We start from the raw sequence: 23,731 nt of genomic DNA on the forward strand, positions 1-23,731 counted from the left end.
CAATGTGGAAAAATAATAAACATCTGATGCAGCACAGTATAAAGTAAACCACAGTAAACCAACACTAAATACCATCTGAAATAAATCGACTTGTTTCCTTTGTCGGTCTGCAGCATGGATCAGCTTGTTGGTCTGTGATGTGGACCTCTGTCCTCCACAAACGATTAAAACCACATCAGCCAGACTCACAGCACTGGGTGACATGGGTTTTCATTCCAAACCGCTCAGTGGACAAAGTGCTCTACTGGAGATGAAGATAGATATGTATATAGATATACATATAGATATCTATACCTATCCATCTATATCTACATCTTCTGTCCTGGCAGGGTCTAAAGGGCACACAGACATTTTTACTCCAGCTGACAGCTAATTCCAGCCTGCACAGACAAAATGGAGAAAAAAAGACTTTTCTTTCTGCGTGATTGTCCTCACCCCTCGTCTGATTGATTAAACTAAATCCTCCATCCTCTCATTCACCCATTTCATTGCCTCACAAGATCGTTTTAGGGTCACAGTTACCTTCGTCCTCTGAGTGATCTTCACTTTCCATTTGTCTCTGTCCTGCTGAGTCCTTTTAAGACGTGGACAAACCTCATCACAGTGGAGGGCTCTCATTAGCATTTACTACCATCCGTCTCACCAGGTTTCAGTGATGGCTGACAGTCGCTGAAAAACTAAACGTTCACAGCACAACCTGGGAAATAAATCATCATTAGAACACAGAACAAACGCTGCCACTGGATATTTCGCACCTGTGAGTTCTGATGCTTCATTTGCAGTCTGAAGGTGAACTGTGGTTATTAGGTTTTTATCCATAACTGGAAAAAAAAAAAGTCAGATTTTGTGCTACGGGAACAACCTTTCATACAAACACCAGCATGTTGCTGCCCTTTCATCCCAGTCTTCTGTCTGACACAGACAGAACCAAGGGTCCAAAACAACTCATACAATATGTAGCCACAAAACTTCTGTTATCAGCATGACCTCCAGGACACATCTGTGACTGGGTCACATTTTGGTTTTTCCTGTTCAGATGTGGGAGGATTGACAGAACAAGATGCAGCTTGAAAGCACGGATGTATCTAACAATGCAGGTTTAACCTGAGAACAGTCACTGTTTGTTAGAGAACAAGGATTCAGCATAATGACGTGCCGAGTTTCCTCTTGTGGTGTAAAACTAGAATGCGGTTACTGGACCCACTTGGAGCTGTGGCTCCACAGTTTCTGCTGCTGGAAGCTAAACCAGCAGCACAAAGACTTGTTTGGTTCAGAGTTTTAGCTGTTATCATCACACTGAACACAGACGGGCTGCAGAGCTGCAGGACCGAAGCCATGATAGTGAGCTGTGGAGGGAGACGGAAGACAGATGCACAGAACCACAGTGGGGTTTTTATCCCTCACTTCAGCTGCTACAATCTGTTTGGGCGAATTTGGTGGCCGGATAAAAATGGGAGGGTTGCAGCTGGAAGGGAATCCAGCATAAAAGCTCATGCCAAACCAACGTACGGAACACTGTGGAACCTTCCGCTGTGGCGACCCCACAGCTTGGGACAAGCCAAAAGACGTGTCAGCTTTGTGTCATGTTACTGAGCTGGTGGACCAGTGTCCATCCATAGGTCTGAATCAACGTAAAAGCTTTGTTTACATAGTTCATTTAGCTCTTTGTTGCTTCTCATTCTCCCATTCTCTCTCTCTCACACACACACACACACACACGTGATGATTGCTGCTATGCCAGGTGCTCACCTGCCCTGCTGGGAGAACCTTGGGTTCAATGTCTTGCACAAGGATGCTTCAACATGTACCGGAAGGGACAGGGATTTGAACCACCGACCCTGTGGTCAGTGTGTGTTGTATCTCCCTGATCAGCTCCATTGTGACCCTACAAGTGATTGGACCTTTGAGCTGCTTTTGGTTTTTGTAATGAAATAAAGCAACAAAATAATATTTTATAGCTGTGAAAATATTTTATATTTTACTGTAATGAACACGATGAATTTTACACTTGACAATAATTTCAACTTTACAAACTTATTCTAAGCTAACAAAGTATCTGTGTCCTGACACTAAAGGTAACTTAGATGATGTTCGGTAAGGAAAGATCAGCCTTTTCACACATTTCTGAGAGATTAGAAATAAATCTGGACTGTTCATCGGTTTCACGTAAACACGCAGCCCAAGTCCTTTCTTATAACATTAAAGCCCAAAGTTACAATGTTGCCTCAACAGGCTTCACAGTCACTGTCAGTCAGTGCTTTTCATGTCACTTAAAAATGTAGCATTCATTGTGTAAATGTCACAACTCTGCAGAACATTTCATACACCGTTTGTTTTACATAATTCATGTCTTAAAAGTATTTCCAAAAACTGCCTTGAAAATCCTCTAATACAATTACATATTCACACAACTGATGCCTGTGCACATTTTAGATTTTTGCTAAAATCCCTTGATTTTACACAAGGCAGCTTTGTGCAGCTGCTGAGAATCTACATCATCTCATCAGAGCGAGTGAGTTTTTCATCGATTGCTGCATCGTGCCACTAAACACTTCAGCCACCTTCAAACTGGAAAAGCCTGCAGAGCTGAGATGGTCCAGGTCAGGATGAGACCACATGGATTAAGTGGTGTAAAACTGTAAAGAGAGAATCAGCTGACAAAGAGCTGATGGTGCTGCTCTAATGGACTAGGATGACGTGACACATGCTGGAGGTTTCACTGGCTTTATGTTGAACATGAGGGGAAACAAAGGCCCTGATACAAAGAGCTGCTGATTGGTGTGAGCCATGACAGAAACCGTGGAGATACACGGCCTGTTTCACCGCCTGTAAGCTCAGATCTCAGCAGGAAGCTTCGTCATGCTGTCAGAAATCAGATCGGCACGTTCGTGCTTCACATTTTAAATCTGCATCTGCTGCTGATACAGACTCTGTTTTGTTGTTGGTTCTGCTGATGACTGTGTTTGCAGTTTATTGGATTGTGATAAAAGGAAAATAACTTCATATGATACAGCTGGCAGTTTTCCTGTGAGCTGCCATTAACAACAGACTGCTGTTACTAACAGAGACAGTCAGACAGGTGGTCTGTCCTCCTGCAGCTGTCTCACTCTCTCTAACTCTTCTTCATAGAACAGCAGCTGGTCGACCCGGAAACCAGCATCTTCTTCCGGAGCATTCAGAGCTCGTTCTGCATCACAGCGCTCATGGTCGTGCTGCTTCTTGGCCTCCTTCAGTTTGTCATAGAGCTTCTGGAAAACGTCTGAACCCAGCTGACGACAGATGGACCTGCAGGAAGGACGGGGACAAGATTCAAAATGTGTACAAAAGAAAAGCGTTAACCACTGATCTGCCTCTGGGGTTTGGTTGTTTAGCCAACAAACGAATCTTAGTGAATTTCAGAAAACCTTTTTTTGCCTTTCATTTGCATTTCATCAACCTTCAGTTTGCAGTTCTTACTCTGAGATGGAGGATTTCTGACTCTGCAGTAGGACATGTCAAAGTATCAAAAAACTGGCTTCAAAATGGCCCAAAAAACCCTCATACCAGCAGCAGATAGCTAAATAATAAACTTAATCAAAATGTGCTGTGTGTTTACACGTCATTTTACGTGTAAACACACAAAATGTGGCCAAACAGAGCTAGTTCCATAAATCAGAAGATTTGTTAAAGCAGCTGTAGCTGATGGATGATGATTGTCTTCATTTGCAGGTTTTTGGTCCTTATACTTATAATTACTGACCTGATAAATAAAACCAAAGACGATAGTAAAGGAAACAGAAATGTCTGTTGAGATGTTTCAATCTGAAACAAGTGGCGAACCACAGAGCTGCACAGCCTGGACAAAAAAAACAGAACCCCTTTCTGTAAAAACTCCACACATTTCAACTCAGACTGAATTTGAAATGAAGCCTCATCGATTGGCAGCAGGAGGTCGTCTGGTTTCTATCAGCGTTTAATCATGTGACACAGGGTGTGTGACTGACGGCTCAGCAGGATCTTATCGACATTTTGCATTAATGTCCCCGACGTTTGACATGACAATATCCCTAAATGTTAAGTTTGACATGACAATATCCCTAAATGTTAAGTAAACTTTATTCTAACACAGTCTAAAGCATTTAAAGGAGTGAGTACAAGATGATGCACTGTCTGTTTTCACCCATCAAATCCGGTGTAAACTTTCTAAACATGTCCTCAAGTGTCTTATTTCACTAAACAATCCCATAACTGAAAAGTGCAAATGTTCTGATTTTTTGAACATGATGTCCTTACTGTCCTATAGTCTCCACTTTCCAACACTTTCCTCGTTTTAGAAAAAACCTTTCAAAATGTCCATGATCCCTAAAAACCTATTCAGTGTCTTCTTTAACAAAATATCATGTCCCATCACTAAAAATATCCTTACTTACTGAAGAACTATGCTCCTCACCATGTCCTCTCACAGACAAGCACCTCACATGGACTAGAAAACATCAAGGTGTGTGTATTATCCCCCAAAAATAACCGCGTCAGATATTCAACATCTGACCTTTGACCTGCTGAACTTCTGAAGCACTTGCTGCTGTTTGACTCCATGTGTCCTCGTCCTCCTCTGGGAGGTGTTGTGACTGACAGGGTGGATTTTGACGTTCTCCCTGTTTCTCTGGCTCCGTCACAGGTGTTTGACTCTGTGTTTTGGCTGCTGTCAGCAGGTAAACGTGTTTTGCTTTTCCTACATTGTGACAGCAGCCCTCAGATCACTGATCACCTGATGCTCATTGTTTTCCCTTTTCTCCACAGAAAGAAAATTTATTTTAGATGCAGGAAGTGTAGAGAAATATTTTCCTCCCTGTCAGTTACAGTTACGTTTTCAGTTTGATCTGAGATTCATCAGAGAACATTTTTGGTTATTGGTCTAGTTTATCAGTGGGACATCTAGAGAATGATTGATGAAGATGATGAGGAGGATTAATGTCTAATTAGTGATATGGTTGATAACACATTTCTTGGGTTAACTGTCACCCAGTGTTGGGTCCATTGTTGGATCACTGGGTCAAAGAACATATTCTACCTACTGTACTGGGTAAATTTCCTGCTTTTTAATGCAGGTGTTTGGCTGAACAGGAACTTCATCAGAAACCAATCGTGTGTTGAAGTTCTGTCGCTCGTTTGTTGAGCAACCAGATTCCAGTTCATCTTCAATGCTTCTTACATTTTTTAAATTACTCAGCTTTTTAATAGATGACCAACCCAAAACTCTGTTTGGGTAAAAACCCAACCTATCTACCATCGATCTAATCCACAAAGCTAAAAGTCCCAGTGTTTAAAGCCCACAGGTTTAAATTCTTCAGCCACATGAGGTGAAAGTTTCTTGCCAACCCTTTTTTGCTCAGAGTTAAAAGTCCCAGAAGATGATTGTTTTTAATCTTGTGCCAACAAGATAACTGGTTCACACAAGATTAAAAAAATCTCATCTTCAGGTGCTGTGTAATTTTCCTTATCAGGAGACCTGAGAGAGTCTTAATGCTCTCAGGTCAGAGTCACTGAGCAGGAACCAAAGACCAGCTGATGCCCAACTCTCTGAGAGCTGACAGCCTTTTATTCCCACCCACAGCAGCTGAGTGTGTCCGATGTTGTTGCTAGTGATGAGATGAGCCTAATCAAAGTGGGGAGGGGCAGGTTCTTCATTTCAGAGGACATCACTGGGGTTTAGTCTCAGCAGTGAAACAGAAGAGAAGTTCAGAAAAACAGAAAGATGCACACGTCCTACAAGGGCTGGAAGGTGGGGAGGGGGGAAAGAAATCAGGCGAACTGCATCTCTCATCTCTGATTATGGGCAACATGAGGTCTCTGGAAAACAAGGTGGACAAGTTGACTGCACTGCAAAAAGAAAAAAAAATTGGCTTTTGCCTTTTGTTTAGTTTCTTTATTGGTTTCCTCACCAACATCCACTCACCTACAACACTGAACTGGACAAACGCAGGGAATCCATCATCATTAGATAAATCTTGTCACACCTGTTACTGCACGTGAGAACTAATGAAGGTGAGCGAGGAACAGCAGTGCGAGTCTCTCTCTGAAAGGCTTCTGATAGTTTCTACTGCACAGTTGATTCCAATTTTCCAAATGTTTGTCATCATGTTTAATATTCTGTGTTTTCTGGAGCGAAGATCTTGCGATTATCTGATTTGTGTCACTTTAATCTGCACCAAAAAACAATCTGGTTCATATCACACTGATCCACTCAGTGACACGTTGCAGCTTCAGGCACAACGTTTGTCAGGAGTAATTGGGTTGTTTTAAATTCATCACCCACAGAAGAATCTTAAATCTGAGTTCACGCTAACACAAGAAAAAAAAAAAAATAATAAAACTGTGCAAAGTCAATGGTCCTGCCATTTACAGCAGACTGTAGCATCTCACTGTACCATTTAAATTTTAGATTTAGCACTGTGGTGGGGTGGTTAGTGCTGCTGCCTCACAGTTAGAAGGTTCCCAGTTTGATTCCACCAACCAGTTGTAACCTTTGTGTGGAGTCTGCATGTTCTTCCCATGTTTTGTGTGGATTTCTTCCGGTTTCCTCCCACAGTCCAAATACATGCATGTTAGGTTTACTGTTAATTGCCCGCTGGTGTGAATGTGAGTGTGAATGTTTGCCTGTCTGTGCTGGTCTTAGACTGGAAACCATCCAGGTTGGACCCCACCTCTCACTCAATGACAGCTGGGATAGACCCCAAAGAGGATAAGTGGTTACAGATACATATCAAAAGAATAATATTCCAGTGACAATAAAAAAACAAAACTAGAATAAATCGCAAGAATTGCGAGCTGCACTGTCTGTACAGATATTACAACACAGCTTGTTTAGATGTAAAGTCTACATAAAACATCCATGGAAATATGTGACAGTTCTGCTGTAAACGGATCTGAATGGCAGGTGTCAAACCCATTCATCTCAGCGACATCAGAGAAAGACGCAGCAGAAATATCCAGAGGGCAAATCTATTCGGAAACTAGAAAATGAATTAATACTTGGAGGATTTGACATCAGTGTTATTTTTGGACACAGCGTGATAAAGTCCTCAGGTAACGTGCTGTTTACAATGCTTTCACTTCATTTTCTCTCAGTAATTTCATTGTCAAAGAACCACAGAGGCTCTGAGCCTGTGGTGTTACTGTGACATATTTCCACAAGGCTTTTATTCAAAATGTTTCAATTATTACACATTTTTATTTTTAAAAATGTCAACTGTTTTAACTTTAAGTGTTTAACAGAGAATGTCTCTACTTCTAAACTGATATTTAACTTAAACCATGATTTTTGTTTAACCAGCAGCTTTTGTAACAGGTGCAGGGATTCGCTGTGTTACTCAAGACCAAACATAATGAAATATTCAGGCTACATTGGCATAAAGAGGTTCAGTAGTACGGACGGGCAGAGAGAACCAGTTCCAGTTGAGAACCAGTTTCAGATTGCATTTTTTTTTTTTTTTATTTCATTTGCCTTGAAGAATTTTGATTCCTTTTCTTGATTCCAACCTGTTTTTCTGACAACTGCACAATGCAAAAAGCCATGAGCCCAAAATTCTGATTCCTCCCTATTGGAAGTAAGAGGTCTTGGTGGAGATAAAGCATGTTCAGACTCAGAAATTATAAAACAGCCATATTGACAGTGAAAACCTGCACATGGCTGCACACAGAAAACAAAAGAACTGAAGTGACCAGCAGATTTGAAAATTGCAGTATCAATAACTTCTAATCAATTCCATCTTTATTATGCAGCATTAACACTGACATGTAGGAGTCATTATATTAACTTCCACCACAGCTAGTACATCAGAATTACAAAATTAGAGCATTTCTCAAACTCACTCTTTCAGATTCTGGATTCTTGTCACCAGCAGGCTGCCGTTGATCATCAGGGGACCCTGGGGGCTTTGAGGGGCCTCGGGTTCTGCTGGGTCTTCTGATTTAAAGACAGAAATAACAGAACAAGGAAAGGTAAGAAACAGCTGGAGACTAGTGGTGATAGAATATTCGATGTCTATGTGTTTACTGTACGACTGTATTTAAATCATTGTGTTTTCCATTTTCTGTCTCCCTGTAGTAAATTTACTCCGTCTGTGTCTCTGCATGAGCAGCTCTGACTCCATTAATAACAGTGCAGCGGAGTCTGTGGAGGTGCTCTAATGGGATTATAATGGCAAGATATCTGCTGCTGCCAGAGTCAAAACCCATTTCTCCATCTCTGCTTCACACACAGAGACCTGTCTGGCTTTTCCAAGCCAATAAAACTAAATCTATGGACTGAAATATGATCAAGAAAACTGAAACATGAACATTCTGAAAACCATAATCAAAAGTCAGTTTCTTCCAATCTGACATTTTACATCATAACAAGTCTTCATTTTTTTATCTTAACGAACTCGATCTTAATGAAACTGAGTTTAGGTAAATGAGCTGCAATGAGCTCTGAATGTTGATGAGCTCAGAGATTCACTCCTAAATAATTCATCGTAAAGCCCTGGACATCAGTTCCAAATGGCATTTCATCACCACATTGATCTCCTTCAACGTACTGTTCCACAACTTCCATCTCTTTCAACTGACATTTGTACCACTTTATTGTCTAGGCCCTAAACGAGGTGAAATAGTAACCTGTAAACAGAGAACATAAGCAGCAACAACTGATGCTGAGCTGCTGTTTAACGTCTGACGACTGGGCAATAAATCTAGATAATGACCTTTCAGCTTGTGCAGGTCTTTTGTCAATTGACTACAAGCCAAATATCAGAGGATGTAATAGGTGTTTAGACTTTTATCCGTTACGGTGGTTCCCAGGGGAACAATAAATACACCATTACTCAGCTCAGACAGTGAGATGCAGATGCTTCCACACACGGTTCAAGTGAGCAATCAAATTTGTATTAACCCATGAGCTGTGACCCTGTCAGTCACCAAATCTCAACCCAGGTGAACCCGAGTGTGTGTGTGTGTGGGGGGGGGGATGGGCCCATACCACTCTCTCTACGAGTAAATGGGGGAATAGGTTTTGGAAGAATGGTGCTTAATTTCTCCAGTAGAGTTCCAGAGATGTGCAGAATCAATACCAAGGTGATCGAAGCTGTTCTGGCAGCATGTCGTGGCCCAACAGCTTCTACTGTGTCTCATTTTTTTATAGTCTATAAGATCTTTAGAATAGAATCCATAAAATCAAAAGCTTTACTCCAAACTGACTTCTTCAGGCTAAGGTTTAACTTTGTACTTACCACATAATAACGCAACATATTTTATTATTTACTCTATGAGACATGAAAATTGTAACCCTGAAGACAGGGATGAAATAAAATAGTTAACATGAGCGAATGACAGCTGAAGCTAAATGTGAATGTTACCATAGCAACAAGCAGCATCTGTGAGCATACATGCAGCTGTGCACAGACACATAACAATAATGTATTCTTGATTAAATCCATACTAACAGCTGCAGGGATTCATTCACAAACATTCAGAGAATGTTGTTGGTTTATCCATCTTGCAGTTTGTCTCCTGTATTTTAAAACTCAAAAGAAAACTAATGTAAGATTGTACAAAACTGATGAAGGATACATTGTATTAATTTGAATAGCAATGTTTGCTGTGATTTGCATCTAAATGACACATTTCCATTAAACTGGAATAAATAAGCTGGATGCTACAGAGCTGCAGCCATAATTACTTTTTCTTCATTTCACATCACCACACTGCCTTCAAATTTACCTACAAAGAGAAACAGACATTTCTAATTTCCCCTGTTTAACATTAGTAACAAATGTTTTCTGATCAGTTCCCATTTTATTGTGCAGTTAATAAGAGTTTCCGCCTCCCTTTGTAAATTAAGTATAACAGCAACTTGCACTGCGACTTACGCACCACTGCATTCAAAACACTTTCCCCAGTTCACAACCGTGTGTTTATGAATTATAATTATTTATCTCAAATTGTTTTAACTTTGCGGTTTCCTCAGTTAAGCTACGGTCAATACAACTCAAATCTTCCTGCACAAATCTTTTTACAATCATTTTTGCAGCTTAAAAAGGCACAGTCTCCCTGCTGCGGGAGGCTTTTAATTTGAAAAGTAGGTAAAAAGTGTTGACAGCCATGAAACCAGTCAAGTTGGAGTTTACATTCACGTCCAGACTCATGTTCCAATCTTTTCATCTTAGTCCAAGTATACATTTGTGCGATTTGTGAAATTTCCTCCAGGCATTTCTATTTGGTTTAGCAGAGCGTCTGTTCTCATTTAAGGACAGTGCAGCAAGCGTCAAGCCTCAACCAGATCGGAATCAGGCACAAATGGCAGAGAGTAAGTGTTTTCTTACAGACTAAAGGAGGTTCTGTATATTTTAAAGTGTCACTTCTTCTACAGGAAAGTAGATTTTTCCGCTGACATTGTTATGAAGCTATTTCTCTGACACTGTAACGGTCAGTGTGTCATCTGTGTTTTTTTACTTCGTGTTTGAAATATTTTGTTGTATTTTTTGTTTTTTGCTATCTTCTTTTTTTTATTCCTCAACATCTTTGTTTCTCATCAGCATAATCATTAGCTTTCTCATCATCAACGTTCTTTTCCATTCTCATCTCTTTCTTGGTGGCATGTATCTCTGCTATACCAACATGTCTTTTCATGGTGCTGACAGAGAGACACTGCTTAACAGTGACTGAGGAAAAGGGACAAAATGAATCATATTTCTGAGTCGTCACACCAGGCTAAGTTATCAGTCCCAGAGCTAAACTTAACATGGGTGGTGATACGTCACTTTGAAAGATATATCTATTAAAAAAAAGGAAAACAAGCAGAATCTCCCCAGTAGTCAGACACTTTAAGTCTTCTGGACAAACCAATCATGATCATTCCAAATGATGTTGAAGATTTCCACAATAAGAAGCAGCAGCTAAAGTCAAACTGTTTCCTCTGACAGCAGGAGACAAGGAGCAAAGTTTCATCTTAAGGTGTTATTTTTTCTGAGGTCGGCAGAGCGAGACGAGCTGGTTTGAGAGCAGAGGAGAGATTGTGACTGAACCAGGCCAATGGCAAGTGAAGAGATGAGCGGGTGGGGGGTGGAGGACAGTCATGATAGGGCTGAGAGGGTGAACAGGAGACAGAGAGGACTGCAGGGATAAACATCCAGTCATCACCACTGTTTTTACCAGTTATTACCAGCTGCTGCAGTGTTTCCACAGTGTCCATTAGAACCTGATGAAGTCGCTTTTTTTTTTCTATTAATGCTGCTACAACGCACTGAATTAAGACTCTGACCAAGTCAAACATGTGTTTGCCAAACTAATTATAAGCTAACCCCCCCAATCCTAAACCACACCCCTAAGAAGGCTGAGAAGCATTTCCTGCCATGAACCAGCCAGCTGTAACTCAGCTGCTACAGCAGTTGTACATGAAGCCCGGGGTTGGTGGTTCAATTCCTGAGCCTTCAGGCCACATGTCGCAGTTTTCTTAGATAATTAAATGAAACCCTGTAGTAGCACCATCATCTCAGTGCAGCTGTTCAACAACAAATTCCCATGAAGAAATAAAGAAAGAATTAAAACTTTCACTATTTGTGTGTCTGCGTACACACACACCAAACTTCTAGAGGTATTTTCTCATACAACTTGTACTTGAACCTTTGTCTTTATCCTCCCATATAACACAATGACCTGTTTGCTGAATTAGCACCTTCACATACTGGAGAAGACGTCTGTTGAAACTGCACCACTGCTTATAAAATGGCAGTATAAAATGTCCTCAACCCTAATTGGCTGAGACTTCACCAAGTTATCTGCTAATGGTATAAGAAATAGTTCTTTACTGACTAAATCCACTCAGATTCATAGGAATTTAACTGAACATAACTGATTATAGCATGATGCAGATTAAAAGCTTTATTAAAACGTTGATAATGTTTTAATAATAATTAAAATCCAGCACGTTTCAAATGCAACGTATTCTGCATGTACACTGTGCACGAGGACTTCATATGTATATTCAGTATAGAATGAGACTCACCACTCTGCTCTTCTTCCAGAACTTTCTGCATGTGCTTCATCATGGCCTCCAGATCGCTGACCTGAGGATGAGAGCAACACATTACATCCCAAAAGTAGAAAAACATGATATAACATGAAATAGTGACATGATAACAGAAAAGGAAAAAATGACAAAGCCAGTCAGGTTGACTTCTTTCCAAAGCCAATACTTCAGGGGCGACTGTGGTTCAGGAAGGTAGAGCGGTCGTCCACCAATCTTGTAGTTGTTGGTTTGATCCCCAGCTCCTCTGGTCACATGTCTTAGTGTCCTTGATGAAGACACTGAACCCAGACTTAGCTGTTCATGGTGAGTGTTGGCCAGCTGCATAGCAGCTCCCCCATCGGTCTGTGAGTGTGTGTGTGTGAGAATGTGTGTGTGTGAATGGGTGAATAAGAAGCAGTGAAAAGTGTTTGAGTCCCAGTAGGTAAAACAGCGTTACATAAGTGCAGACCACCATTTACATGTTGACATAGTGAAAATGTGAGGTTCTGTTTGTAGCGAATACAAACACTTTGTGTTTGCGTTAAGTAAAACTTTTAAACCATCTTTTCCAAATCTAAACGAGGTGTTTTAATTGCCTTGAAGCTTAACCCTATGCAGATGACAAAGCCTTAAACATGCACATGTGTTCCACACAAGACATGTCCAGATTACAATCTGACCTGATTTTACAGAAATCTTGACAAACCTCAAGCTCTTTCTAGGAAAAATAAAAAAGGTGGTTTGGTCAGAATTATATCACGACTATCAAGAGTTAAGTTGCAGTCCTGAGACATTTACCTTCTCCAGGTAAGGTTTTTGGGGGTTTTGGTCGGACGCAACACAAAGGACACAATTACAATGTTTGTACAACTACAGCTCACACTGGAGCATGTAATGTAGTTAATGAGGTGAAATATTTGTGACGTTTTTACTTTACATTAATGTCAGGAGGAGGTGTGTGATGGGCAGGTATGAAAGAGGCCTGTGCATTGGTGAAATCCTACAAATTTCAAGGATTTGGTTAAATCATCAGTTTGACTTTTAAATCTCATAAGAAACAGAAGCCAAAGCATCAGAAATGTATCTCTTGTGGAAAATATAAGACCTAATAAAGTGTAACTGCAGTATAATGTAAATTCATGCTCATTGCACCTTAAAACAACTTTATGCATTTAGCAGTTTTATTGTTATGATTTTTTTAAAGCAAGTGATGAAGCAGAGCTGTTTGTAGGAAGCTAATGCAGCTTTATTCATTCACAAACCAATTAAAGTGGCTTAAACATTTAAACTGCTGCCAAACACTCATTTAAATCCCTGCTTCAGAGTAAATGATGTGGAGAGAGCAGTTTGGAAATTAAAAACACAAACAACATTCCTGTTTTTCTGTATTCTCACAATCATGTTCAGATGGAAACAACTGCTCCAGACTGAAACAGAAACTAGAACAGCTTCCTTTTGATACCAAACCTCTAAACACCACAAGTCCAAATCTTAAGACTGGACACATGATATGACTCTGAGAAAGAAGGTCTTTGGTGATGGAAACTGCGTTGGTGAGACTAAAGTCTTTACACGTTAGAAACTACATGAACATACATTAAGCAAAAGCAAAAGTTTAAGGGCAAAAAAATCACAGTGAATGTGAACAAATATGAGAGTAGATTGTAAAAAACAATTGTGCCCCAAGAATGGATTTGAAATAAAGCTATGATGACCTGTTGTGAATGTGCTAAGAAGAGTTGCAGCTCAATTTTGGACACGCTTGAGGACGTCTGTGGGACAGTTTTAGGTGTTGTGGGTGCTGGTGCCACGGCACTGGAGGAAGCACTGGAGCAATTTCAGGAAGCCGACGAACCCGGAGCAGCACCTGGACGTGTGTGAGGTAAAACACTACACCTCATTAAATAAATCAGTAGGTTTCTCTCACAGATGCATCAGTGCTGCAGCTTGAGTGAAACAATTAAGCAACCAACACTAAATGGGGATCAGTCTGTGTTAAACCTTAACATGTTCTAATCTCAGCCAGCACAAACTGAATTGTGCATATTTTAACTCTGCACTGCAGGCTCACCTGTAAGCTGGTTAACCCCCAAACACTGCAGAATGTTTTTGATGTGACACCAAGCTGCTTTGTGATTGGTCAGAAATGCTCCTGTCGTCTGTGAAAAGTTGGAAAAGAAATTGACCTGGAGATGAAAACTATAAATGTCACTTTTTCAAACAGACCCAGTCCTTGCTGTGAAATGGCTCATTGGCAAGTTATTGGTTTGAAAATCGCAAATTGACAAAACACCTCAAACGTTTTGTACTTATGAGTTTGTTTGCTGATGATTTCAGTTATTGTGCCTCTGGAAAACTGTGGGTAGGAGTGTAATCTGAAGTGTGTGAGGTTCACACATTCACACCTTCAGCATCACCTATTAACCTGCACAACTCTGGACTGTGGAGGACAACACACAGACAAGGTCCAGCTCAGGTTCAGAACGCTGTTGCTGTGAGGCCACAGTGGAAAAATAAAATGGAAATGGTTTGAAATGTTTGACCAGAGCAGGTTTAAAAGTAACACAGAACCCACTGATGTGATATTCTGAGCCTTAGTGCAACATCTAATTATTGGATTCTGTCCGTCCTCGTACTCTTGGTGTATCCCTCTGTGGGGAATAATCATTATTCCAGTTTTGAAACAGCTCCCATGATGGTCTGGGATGTGTAAACAAGTAGTGTAATGATGAGTCTCAAAGAGTTTTGAGCAAATTGCAGCAATCACACTAAGTGTTTTAATCCCCCCAAGAGCTCAAACAACCCTGTAAGAGAATGTTCATTACATGAGAACATTTGACAGCACTGACCATAAACACATCATGGATTTAGAATAACTGTTGAATACTGAGTATTTTCTGTGGGTCGGGGTAAAAGTATTGCTGACAAACACATTCTGTCCCTGCAGCTGCAGCATGGGAGTCTTCAGGGAGTTGAATGTGGAGCCGTGATGGAGGTATTTCACCCCGCTGTCGCCCCCTTCACCTGATTACTCAGAGATGGAACTGCTCCCTCTGAGACCCAAACAGCTCTCTGTATCACTGCTGCTCATCAACTATAAGTATTATTTTTCATTATCTAGGACAATAAAGTGTCATCCCCCCTTTTCTTCCGGTACCGTCGGCTCACCAGGCAGTAATCACCATTCTCTTCAGGCACATTCATGTTTTCCTTTGTGTAGATATGAAAAACAGACTGAATCATAACTGAAAAGAATCTGTCACATTCTAATAACTGGAGACCAATACTGCACAGAAACACGTGATATCTCAGCAACTGATGGCTGGATGTCCAGGAAATGCAAGAGATGAGTAAGTGCTCCAGTGAGTTGCTGTTAAAACTAAAAGCAGTTTAAAGATGTTTGGTGGCTTAGCAGCCTGTAAATGTGTGTAGCACATTTGATACACAAAGACAAACTAAAGTGCTTTCAATAATGCATTAAAACATCGAAAAGAAGGAGCACAGAGAGCAGCATGAAACATTTAAACGCAAATTAAAACAGACAAATGGTAAAGATTCCTAAACCGAGACAAATACAGGAGAGTTCCAGCAGTTTGTGAGGCTTCATTGGTCTCTGTTACACAAGTCATGTATAAAGGTTTTTACCACTTTGTGACATGTTGTGAGAAATTGACTCGTACCTTTATCTTTGAGTCTTAATTCAAAAGTATTGAAATATTCTCTTATAAGTCAAAGTCCTGCCTTTAAAACTCTGTAAAGACGCACAAATTTGAAATGACGTTTCAATCGGCTCCTGGGTGCTGGAGTGGAATCATGAATCTGCTGGGAGAACATTCTCTAGTCCTTAGCTACAGTATAATTGAACTGTAACATACTTAGATGAAGGTGGCCTGATCCATGTGTTTACTGTGGTTACAATGACTTGTTCTAATTTGATGGAGATGGGAAGAGATGAAGAAAAGGGAGAAAGTGTGTCACAATAATTAGCAAGAGTATTGAGAAAAATGAACAGTAAATCCATAAACAATTCAGGATCTGCTGATTGAAGTGCAGTCGTACCCAAAAAAGGAAGACAGTCCACTGAACTGATGTGGTGACGGTTTTAACAGTCACGACAAAGAAACAGCCTCCAACTCACCTGCAGAAAGGGAGGACAAATCTCACAAGATGGCACCTACATCCCCTAACATCAACAGGGTTTAATGTTTTCTACTTCTGCCTTCCCAGCCCTTGTGTAAATACTCAGTGATTTCCTCAGAGCTACTGTAGCTGGTCCCACTGGTGTAACTGGGAGTTTTTATTGAGTGCAATGGTTATTGTCTGCACTTATATTGCACTTTTCTAGCTATTGGTACTTAAAGCACTTTACACTGCTTCTTATTCACATATTCACACTCACAATCACACACACACTCACACACTGATGGGGGAGCTGCTATGCAGCTGGCCACACTCACCAGGAGCAACTAAGCTGGGGTTCAGTGTCTTGCTTAAGGACAGTTTGACACGTGAGCAGAGGAGCCGGGGATTAAACCAACAACTGTGAGATTGGTGGACGACCGCTCTCCAAAGTCCAGCTGTTACATCCCTAATTATGCACTGTGACTGTACCAGCACTAGCAGCAGGGAAGTGCCATTATGAATCTGTTGGAGCGCAGGCAAGTCTACTGTGGCTGTGAGTAAAATGTCCTCCTTCAGTTCTCCTTGGAAACATGAAAGGGGTAAAATGAACTAATCAATCAGCTCTTCTAGACTTTCCAAATGACATTTAACAGAGTGCTTTATATTCACGTATGTGGTTTTCACCATTTACAGCCTAATGGAGGAGAAATGCTTTTTGGGCCAGTATGCACTACATGATCGATGCAGCTGTAGTAACACTGTTTGGCCACTATGCTAAAATCCCTTCAAAGCCCAAGAACATTCCTGGGGACCGGGAGTCTGTAGGTGCGCAACCTGTCAACTGGGGTTTTGTTTTGTGGCCCATGATACAGAGAAGACTCACCATTGTGTTCCAGTGTCTCAGATCCTCCCCACTCTTTAACAGAACCCACAAACTGAATATAAAGCTTCCTGATGGGTTAAACACCAGGATCACCAATGACCAGTAAGCTAACCAACCACAAACAGCCTTCTCTTTGTCTAGATAACATGCCACAATACGACTGACTGCATCTCTGTCTGCATTCCACCAGTGCTCAAGGGGTCGCAGTCCACTGGGGGCCAATAACAACACACACACCATCAGCTGGTTCTACTTGAGCAGGTCTTCTAAGGAGCAACATGGTCACATAACACCAAGCCTGTGGAGGAGAGCTGCCTGAAGGACAAACTTAGGACACAAATCCCTCTTCTTCTGCCATTATTCCATAACCCGAAAGCTTAATGGAGGAAGTGAATGAGTATAATTAAAAAACACTAATAGCTAATTAAACACTTCCCACAAGTCAAAGCTGCCTACTGTAAATACCACAAGTGTGGGAGTCTAGACAAAGACAGAGAATGTGAGTGGACCTTAATCAGCTGTGGACATCTGAGGACAGACGGTCAGTAGGAGGTGAGAAGCTGAAGAAAACGAACGCAGCAGTTTCAACAGATAACTGTATGTGATCTGTCTGCTGTCTGAGGATCATCAGCTCCGACACTGCACAGGAAACATCAAGGCCGTGTCTAATGCAAAGAAAATGTTTCAGGCTCAATATGAAAATATTTTTCCTGGAAAAATATTTCCTGGAAGTTTTATCCTCAAAAAGTCGGGGTTTATATTATAATCAGGCAGAATCAATATTCAGGTCCATATAGTACATTTGATCTTTGTGGAGCTCACAATTTACATCTAGCACAGACTCTCAGGACATTGTGTCCATTATGTAGCCGGTTGAGGATGAACTTCTGGGTTTATACTGACTCCAGAGGTTTGTTTTCTTAAGTGTGATAGGGGACTTTTGAGGAGCACTTTACATGATATACCAAGATTAAGGATGGTCAATGTGACAGATTTCCTGCTGTGAAGACACTTCAGTTTTGTTAATTTAGCTCCAGTCGCTGATTTGTTTGGATTTGCTGAGAGTCTAAGAGACTGTAGTCACTCTGTGAGATCTGTCTGTCCATCTGTTATCTGTACCCACTTATCCTGTTCAGGACCACAGGAGGCTGGAGCCTATCCCAGCTGTAACTGGGCAAATATAAAAGTGGGAATTAAGCAACAGGACAGTCAGGTGAGGAGAACAGGTATGTGTTCAGTCAAATTATCACCTGGATGAGAATGTGTAAAAATCTGTGAGTGTACTCAGATCAGTGGTTACAACCTTTCTCTACTCTAAAAACCATCTGTGAAGTAATAATCAGATCATAGCATCATATTTCCTCATTTGTCTCATTGTTGGAGGCTGTTTTAGCTTCTGGGTCTCAGCTCCACTAATTATCCAGCTCCACAATCTCCAGTTTTGCTCCATTTCTTCTCTTCTCCCCTTCTCTTTATTCCTGTCATCACTATCAGCAGTGACAAATAGGTTTAATCTCTTTTAGCCTCCCCTATCCTCTGAACCCAGAAGCACAAATTGGCTGCTGGCCCCCCACCCTGTGCTCCCTCTCCCCCTCTGTGGACAGTTCATTAACTTGTCTCTTGAGTCAGGTGTTAGCAATTGGCTGTAATTGTCCCAGAATGCAGAGATACAGCTTGCTGAAAAATTGAATCTGACTCATCCTTTAGCTACAAGCTAAAGGTGTGTGTGTGTGTGTGTGTGTGTGTGTGTGTGTGTGTGTGTGTGTGGTGGTGGGGGGGGGTCTGTCACAGATGCTTGGCTGAGTTAGGACCTACAGTCTGAAGCACAGCAAGAAATGATCTTGATACAGTAAAAATCTGCAGCATTTGTCTTTTTGTGGCTTTTGTGCTTTTAGGAAAACAATGATGTGTTAGTGATGTGATATCACTTCCATGTCTGTACAGTATATTTGATGCTGCAATCAGCAGCAAAAGGACTGAATAGGGCGGTTGGTGTACTTTGAATGAAAAATATGCTGATTAAGATTCAGTCCAAATGCAAGAGTTAATGCTGACACTTAAAAGGAACTGGTGGCTGAATATTGAATCTGAATATTGAATGAGGTGAAAATCTTACATTATTGTTGCATGTCTTACATTGAGATTTGTGACACTGGTTTAAAAACACTCAAGTTCGACATTTACATTTAATCACAACTGATAAAAGTTTAATGAAATACTTCAAAGCTTTTTAATATATGAATGTAAAGTGAGAAAAAGATTAAGTCCTTATCTGTGTTAACTGATGCATAATTATATAAATCAGATTGAAATATAGTTACACTTGTAGGAGCTGTGTCCTGTACGCTGCTGTAACACCTGCACCTTTCACAGAGAAACAAAGAAGTGAGAAACAAACTACTATCTGTGGGAATATCACTGAGCCCATGTGATCAGAATATTAAAAATCTAATTCAGTTTGTTTGTGCACACAGTTAAACATTGTGCTCCCCATCCTAAAACTGACAGACCTGTTCAGCAGACACTACAGCGCTCTCATTAGTTTGTGCATCACTTGTGCAGCAAATGTTTGCTTACTCCTTAAATTCTCCCAGTTTATCTGTCATTTAAAGCTCACGACTCAATAATCAATCATTACTATCGATTTGTTTTGCTTGTGCACAGCCTGGACTCGCCCCCGGGGAGCCGAGAAGAGCTGAAGTCAGTTTGTAAGAGCTTAAAACCAATCAATGAACAGAAACTGGACTTTACTTGGCTTTCCACCAATTCTGTTAATTGACACTTTAGTAAATTTGAGTTTAGGATGCTGTATTGCTCCAATATCATTTTCAACATCTTCATTTTATCTGCTGAGGCAGATTTATGAACGTTAACTTTAGAAACTAAACTGCTTGTATAAATAATATTATTTTTGGTTCTATTAAATAGGCGGAAAATAATGTGCATCTTAGTCAGCAGTCGGTCAGGACACCCCGTCCTTGTGTAAGTATGTGTAATTACAGGTTTTACGTGGCTCAGCTAAGAGTGTGAGAATCAGGATATTTGAGCCGAAACACAAACAGAGCTCTCGACACATTAAAAGAAATTAAAGCAGCTGAAATCAAAGCTTCGCAATCCTCCTTGTGTGTTCCATGCTAGTACACACATTATGCTCTGCTGTCCTAATTAGGGAGCTCAACATAACACTGGATAATAATGAGGATGAGCTGAAGGTAAACACAAACATCGTTTTCGATGCTAAACCATGCGCCACATCTTTTGTTAGTCTTCCATTCTATGGTTTTTAAGAAGCGAATGACCCAGGGTGAATCAGTACGACACAAACTTACAACTGGTGAAAACAAATACAGGACTCTGACGCAGGAAACCGCAGTCCAAGTCCAAGTCCAGGGTGAAACAGCTACTAATGTTGTTGTCACATTACGTGACAGTAAATACTGGTTTTAAGGCAAACAGCAGCTTTTCTACTAAACCTCTTTAGTGCTGAACCTAACCAACGTACCCCTGAAGGTTCTGTGCCTAAACACAATGACACTGCTAAAGCTGGATGATATGTTGGTCCTCCCTGTATGTGAGGAGTTCAGGGACACCACTGAAAGGAGGTCACCTGTGCTTCAGAAACCTAGAAAACTTACAGATATTCATTTATTTAAGCTTCCTTAGCTACTGAAGCTCATTAAATCTTTGGTTAGTCCACCATTCAAACCATCTCATTCCCTATAACCCTTGGTTCTCTGCTCCAGTCTGCGTTAGGTGAACATATTGGAGTAGAATGAGCATAATAATTTAGTATCTGATGATCATTATCTTTGTTTCCTTCTCACTGCACTTTGTTTGGGCGCAGAATTCAAAATGTGTAAAATGACTGATATAATCAATTTTACTCCCAATTAATTTGTGTGTGAGACACTGACACTTTAACAAATCCTGTCAGGCAGACTCACCTGTGGGTCAGACAGGTAAAGTGTCTCTGCAGGTGTGTCCGTCTCCTCGTCCTCTGAACAGGACTCAAATCCATCCTGGTTGTAATAAACCTCTGCAGCCTGAGGGTCCTCTGGAATATCTGCACACGCAGGTTTAAAGGTTAGTTAACATGTTAACTGGGTTCTCAGAGTCACAGTGGTCCTGGTTAATTAAGACCTGATTAAACACAGCGGGTCTTTTTTGTGAGGAGTGAGACAGAAACAGTCTGAAGTTTAAACAATTGTCTTCATTCCATAGTTGTGAAACGTTCTTTGTACACACATCAAATTAAGAGAATAATCTTAGGGGACAACAGGATAAACTTCGTCACACCTGAAGGGAACAAATTAACATTTTTGCTTCAGTTAATGTTTGGATTGAATAAACTGAAAAGTAAAATGTGCCTCTGTCTTTATGTCTTAGCAACAAGGTCATTTTCCCATGTTCTGAGTCTCAATGGATTTAACAGCCACTCTCTGCCTGGATAATTATTCCTGCTAACCAGCTCACAGTTTTTAAAGACAGAAGATGTTTAATTAATGTGCGTCTCAGAGGTCTGACTGTCTCCCCCCCGTAAGCCAATCACATGGCTGGGATCAGACACAGGGCGGGGCTCTGGGAGCAGATGTGACAGGAATTCAGAGCTAAACCAAACACTAAATGAAGAACTAAAGCCACTTGGGTAGAAACTGTTCAACTCTTTCGTTTACCACTTTACACTCATTATCATCAGAATAAACCAGCGTGGCAGACTTTTACTTTTGCTGCACTGCGTCAGTTAATAAACAGATGGATAATGGTCATCATCTGCGGTTATCAGCACCATAAATATAATCCAGTAAGTACCTACTCCACATGCTAGCAGTCTCGCCAGGGTAATATTGTGCAATATTTTTATAAAACAATTCATTAGGGTTATGAAAAGATAGTGGAGTGTGTTTAAATACAGAACAACTTAAAGGGAACAAAAGCCTTCTCTTGTATCAGAAGCCTGTTTTGTCCCCGACCCGATGTTCATGCCTGTTGGGGGTTCAGTGTCGTACCCAAGGGCTGGGGATCAAACCACTGACCCTTTGGTCCATGGACGACTGCCTTACCAACTGAGCTACAGCCGCCCCTTTGCTATGATCCTTAATATGGTGGCTTGATATCGCCACTGTACAGAGTAGGTAACCTACCAAACCACAACACTGGGCTGATAACTGGTAAATTAAAGGCCTGATGAGTTTAAATCAGCTCATCAGATCATTTGTTTACAGCATCTGTCACCAGCAAGGAAACTACAGGTAGTAACTGTCTTTACTGTCTTGAACACTTCGGGTATAAGACAGAAAAAATTACCTGTTTTTTTGTTTGTGTAACTGGGGGAACATTTGTGGCAACACATGTATTGACATCGTTGTCATTTTAGGTGATTTTATTCCAAAACTGGAAAACAAATACACTAAAGGAATGTTCAGCTTTTAGCAAAATCTCAATTGTCTGTTGAGCGACAGATGAATTATTTGATTATTTGACTGCTGTGGGAGTCAGAAATCCAATCTAAATGAAAATAACTGTCTGGAAGGTGACTGGCTGAGCTCCACCAACATGTGATGTTCTCCACATTGTGGCTCAGGTGTTTTCACTCAAGCTGAAAATATCCAGCGAGGCCACTGAGGCTTTTAAATCCAAGCCAAGTGAGATGTTTGTGTCTCTGAGGAGTTCCCAGTCGGAGCTCTCCCACCCTTTAATGAGCTTCAGAAGGATGAAAACAGTTTTACGAGCACAAAGCTGGAAAGCGTTGAGATCTTAAATAAGATGCTGAAAAAGGTGACGACTCCTCCGGTGAAAGACTGGCACCAAAATAAAGCTCACTAAAGTTTATTATTGAACAAACCGTCTCTGAAAATCTCTTATGAGAATCTACAAAGGGTGGAAAAATGTCTGGATGAACATAAAAACACTTTGAAATTTCAATGAAAGTAAACTGCAGAATGGAGGTTTTAAAACCAAGGGGGGTAAAACAAAAAATTTAAGGTGAGGACGTGCTTTGGAAAATGAGGAAATTTTAAAACAGAGTCGGTTAACTGACAAAAATATAAGGGGTGAAGATAGTTTAGGAAAGCTTTTATATTTTGGGGAACATTTGTGTGGGGAAACAATGTGGGGAAAAAAGGATTTTGGGGGAAAGTTCATTCAGATGTCCTCATATTTCTCAAAGTAAATTTATTAATTTTTTTAAGTGTGATTGTTAAGAAACGAGAATCTCTAGAATGTGAGGAGAGTTTGGAAAAACAGCAGCTACAGCTTCTGGTAAAATAAATCACTGTGCTGTATGTAATAAAGAAATGTGAACAGTTTGGGGAAGTGAGGACATGTTTCAGTACAAACAATTAAACCAGGTTAGCAGCTGTTTACTAAGTCAGGATACTTTTAGATGAGGATTGTTTGGGGATGGAAAGATTATTTTCTCACCGTTTAGAGGATGATAAGTTGCTTGGTAAGTGAAGATCTGGTTTCTCTGCCATTTTGGAAAATGTGGACATTTCTGGACATTTGAGAGAATTGTTACAGGTGAAGAAATGTATTTTCTCACTAAAGGTGATGCACGTTTCTGTGACATTAAAGCAGGTAAAAACACTTCTTACATGATAACTTAAAGTTTTAACTCTGCGTGTGACAAAAAGCCCCCAGCTTTCATCATGTGTCCCTGAGCTGCTCGATGCAATCAGATCTCTAATAATTCAGAAATGAAC

At 40.7% G+C, this 23,731-nt stretch overlaps 1 protein-coding gene across 2 annotated transcripts in view; it reads right to left on the reverse strand.

Moving 5' to 3' along the window:
• Positions 1 to 2,710: 2,710 nt before the first annotated feature.
• The window catches only part of nek11 (NIMA-related kinase 11), a 54,614-nt gene continuing 33,593 nt past the window's right edge, over positions 2,711 to 23,731 (reverse strand). Inside the window, exons 13-16 of one of the 2 annotated variants that reach the window (XM_067510064.1) lie at positions 20,975 to 21,093; positions 12,023 to 12,083; positions 7,852 to 7,942; positions 2,711 to 3,285 (exon numbers count right to left, since the gene is read on the reverse strand). In XM_067510064.1, coding sequence (XP_067366165.1) covers positions 3,072 to 3,285; positions 7,852 to 7,942; positions 12,023 to 12,083; positions 20,975 to 21,093 — 485 coding nt within the window. In that variant the 3' untranslated portion in view covers positions 2,711 to 3,071. Of the gene's footprint in view, positions 3,286 to 7,851; positions 7,946 to 12,022; positions 12,084 to 20,974; positions 21,094 to 23,731 lie in introns of both variants that reach the window. The other variant, XM_067510063.1, reaches the window with a different exon arrangement.

This window comes from Channa argus, chromosome 7 (genome assembly GCF_033026475.1).
Source record: "Channa argus isolate prfri chromosome 7, Channa argus male v1.0, whole genome shotgun sequence".
Classification (NCBI taxonomy): domain Eukaryota; kingdom Metazoa; phylum Chordata; class Actinopteri; order Anabantiformes; family Channidae; genus Channa; species Channa argus.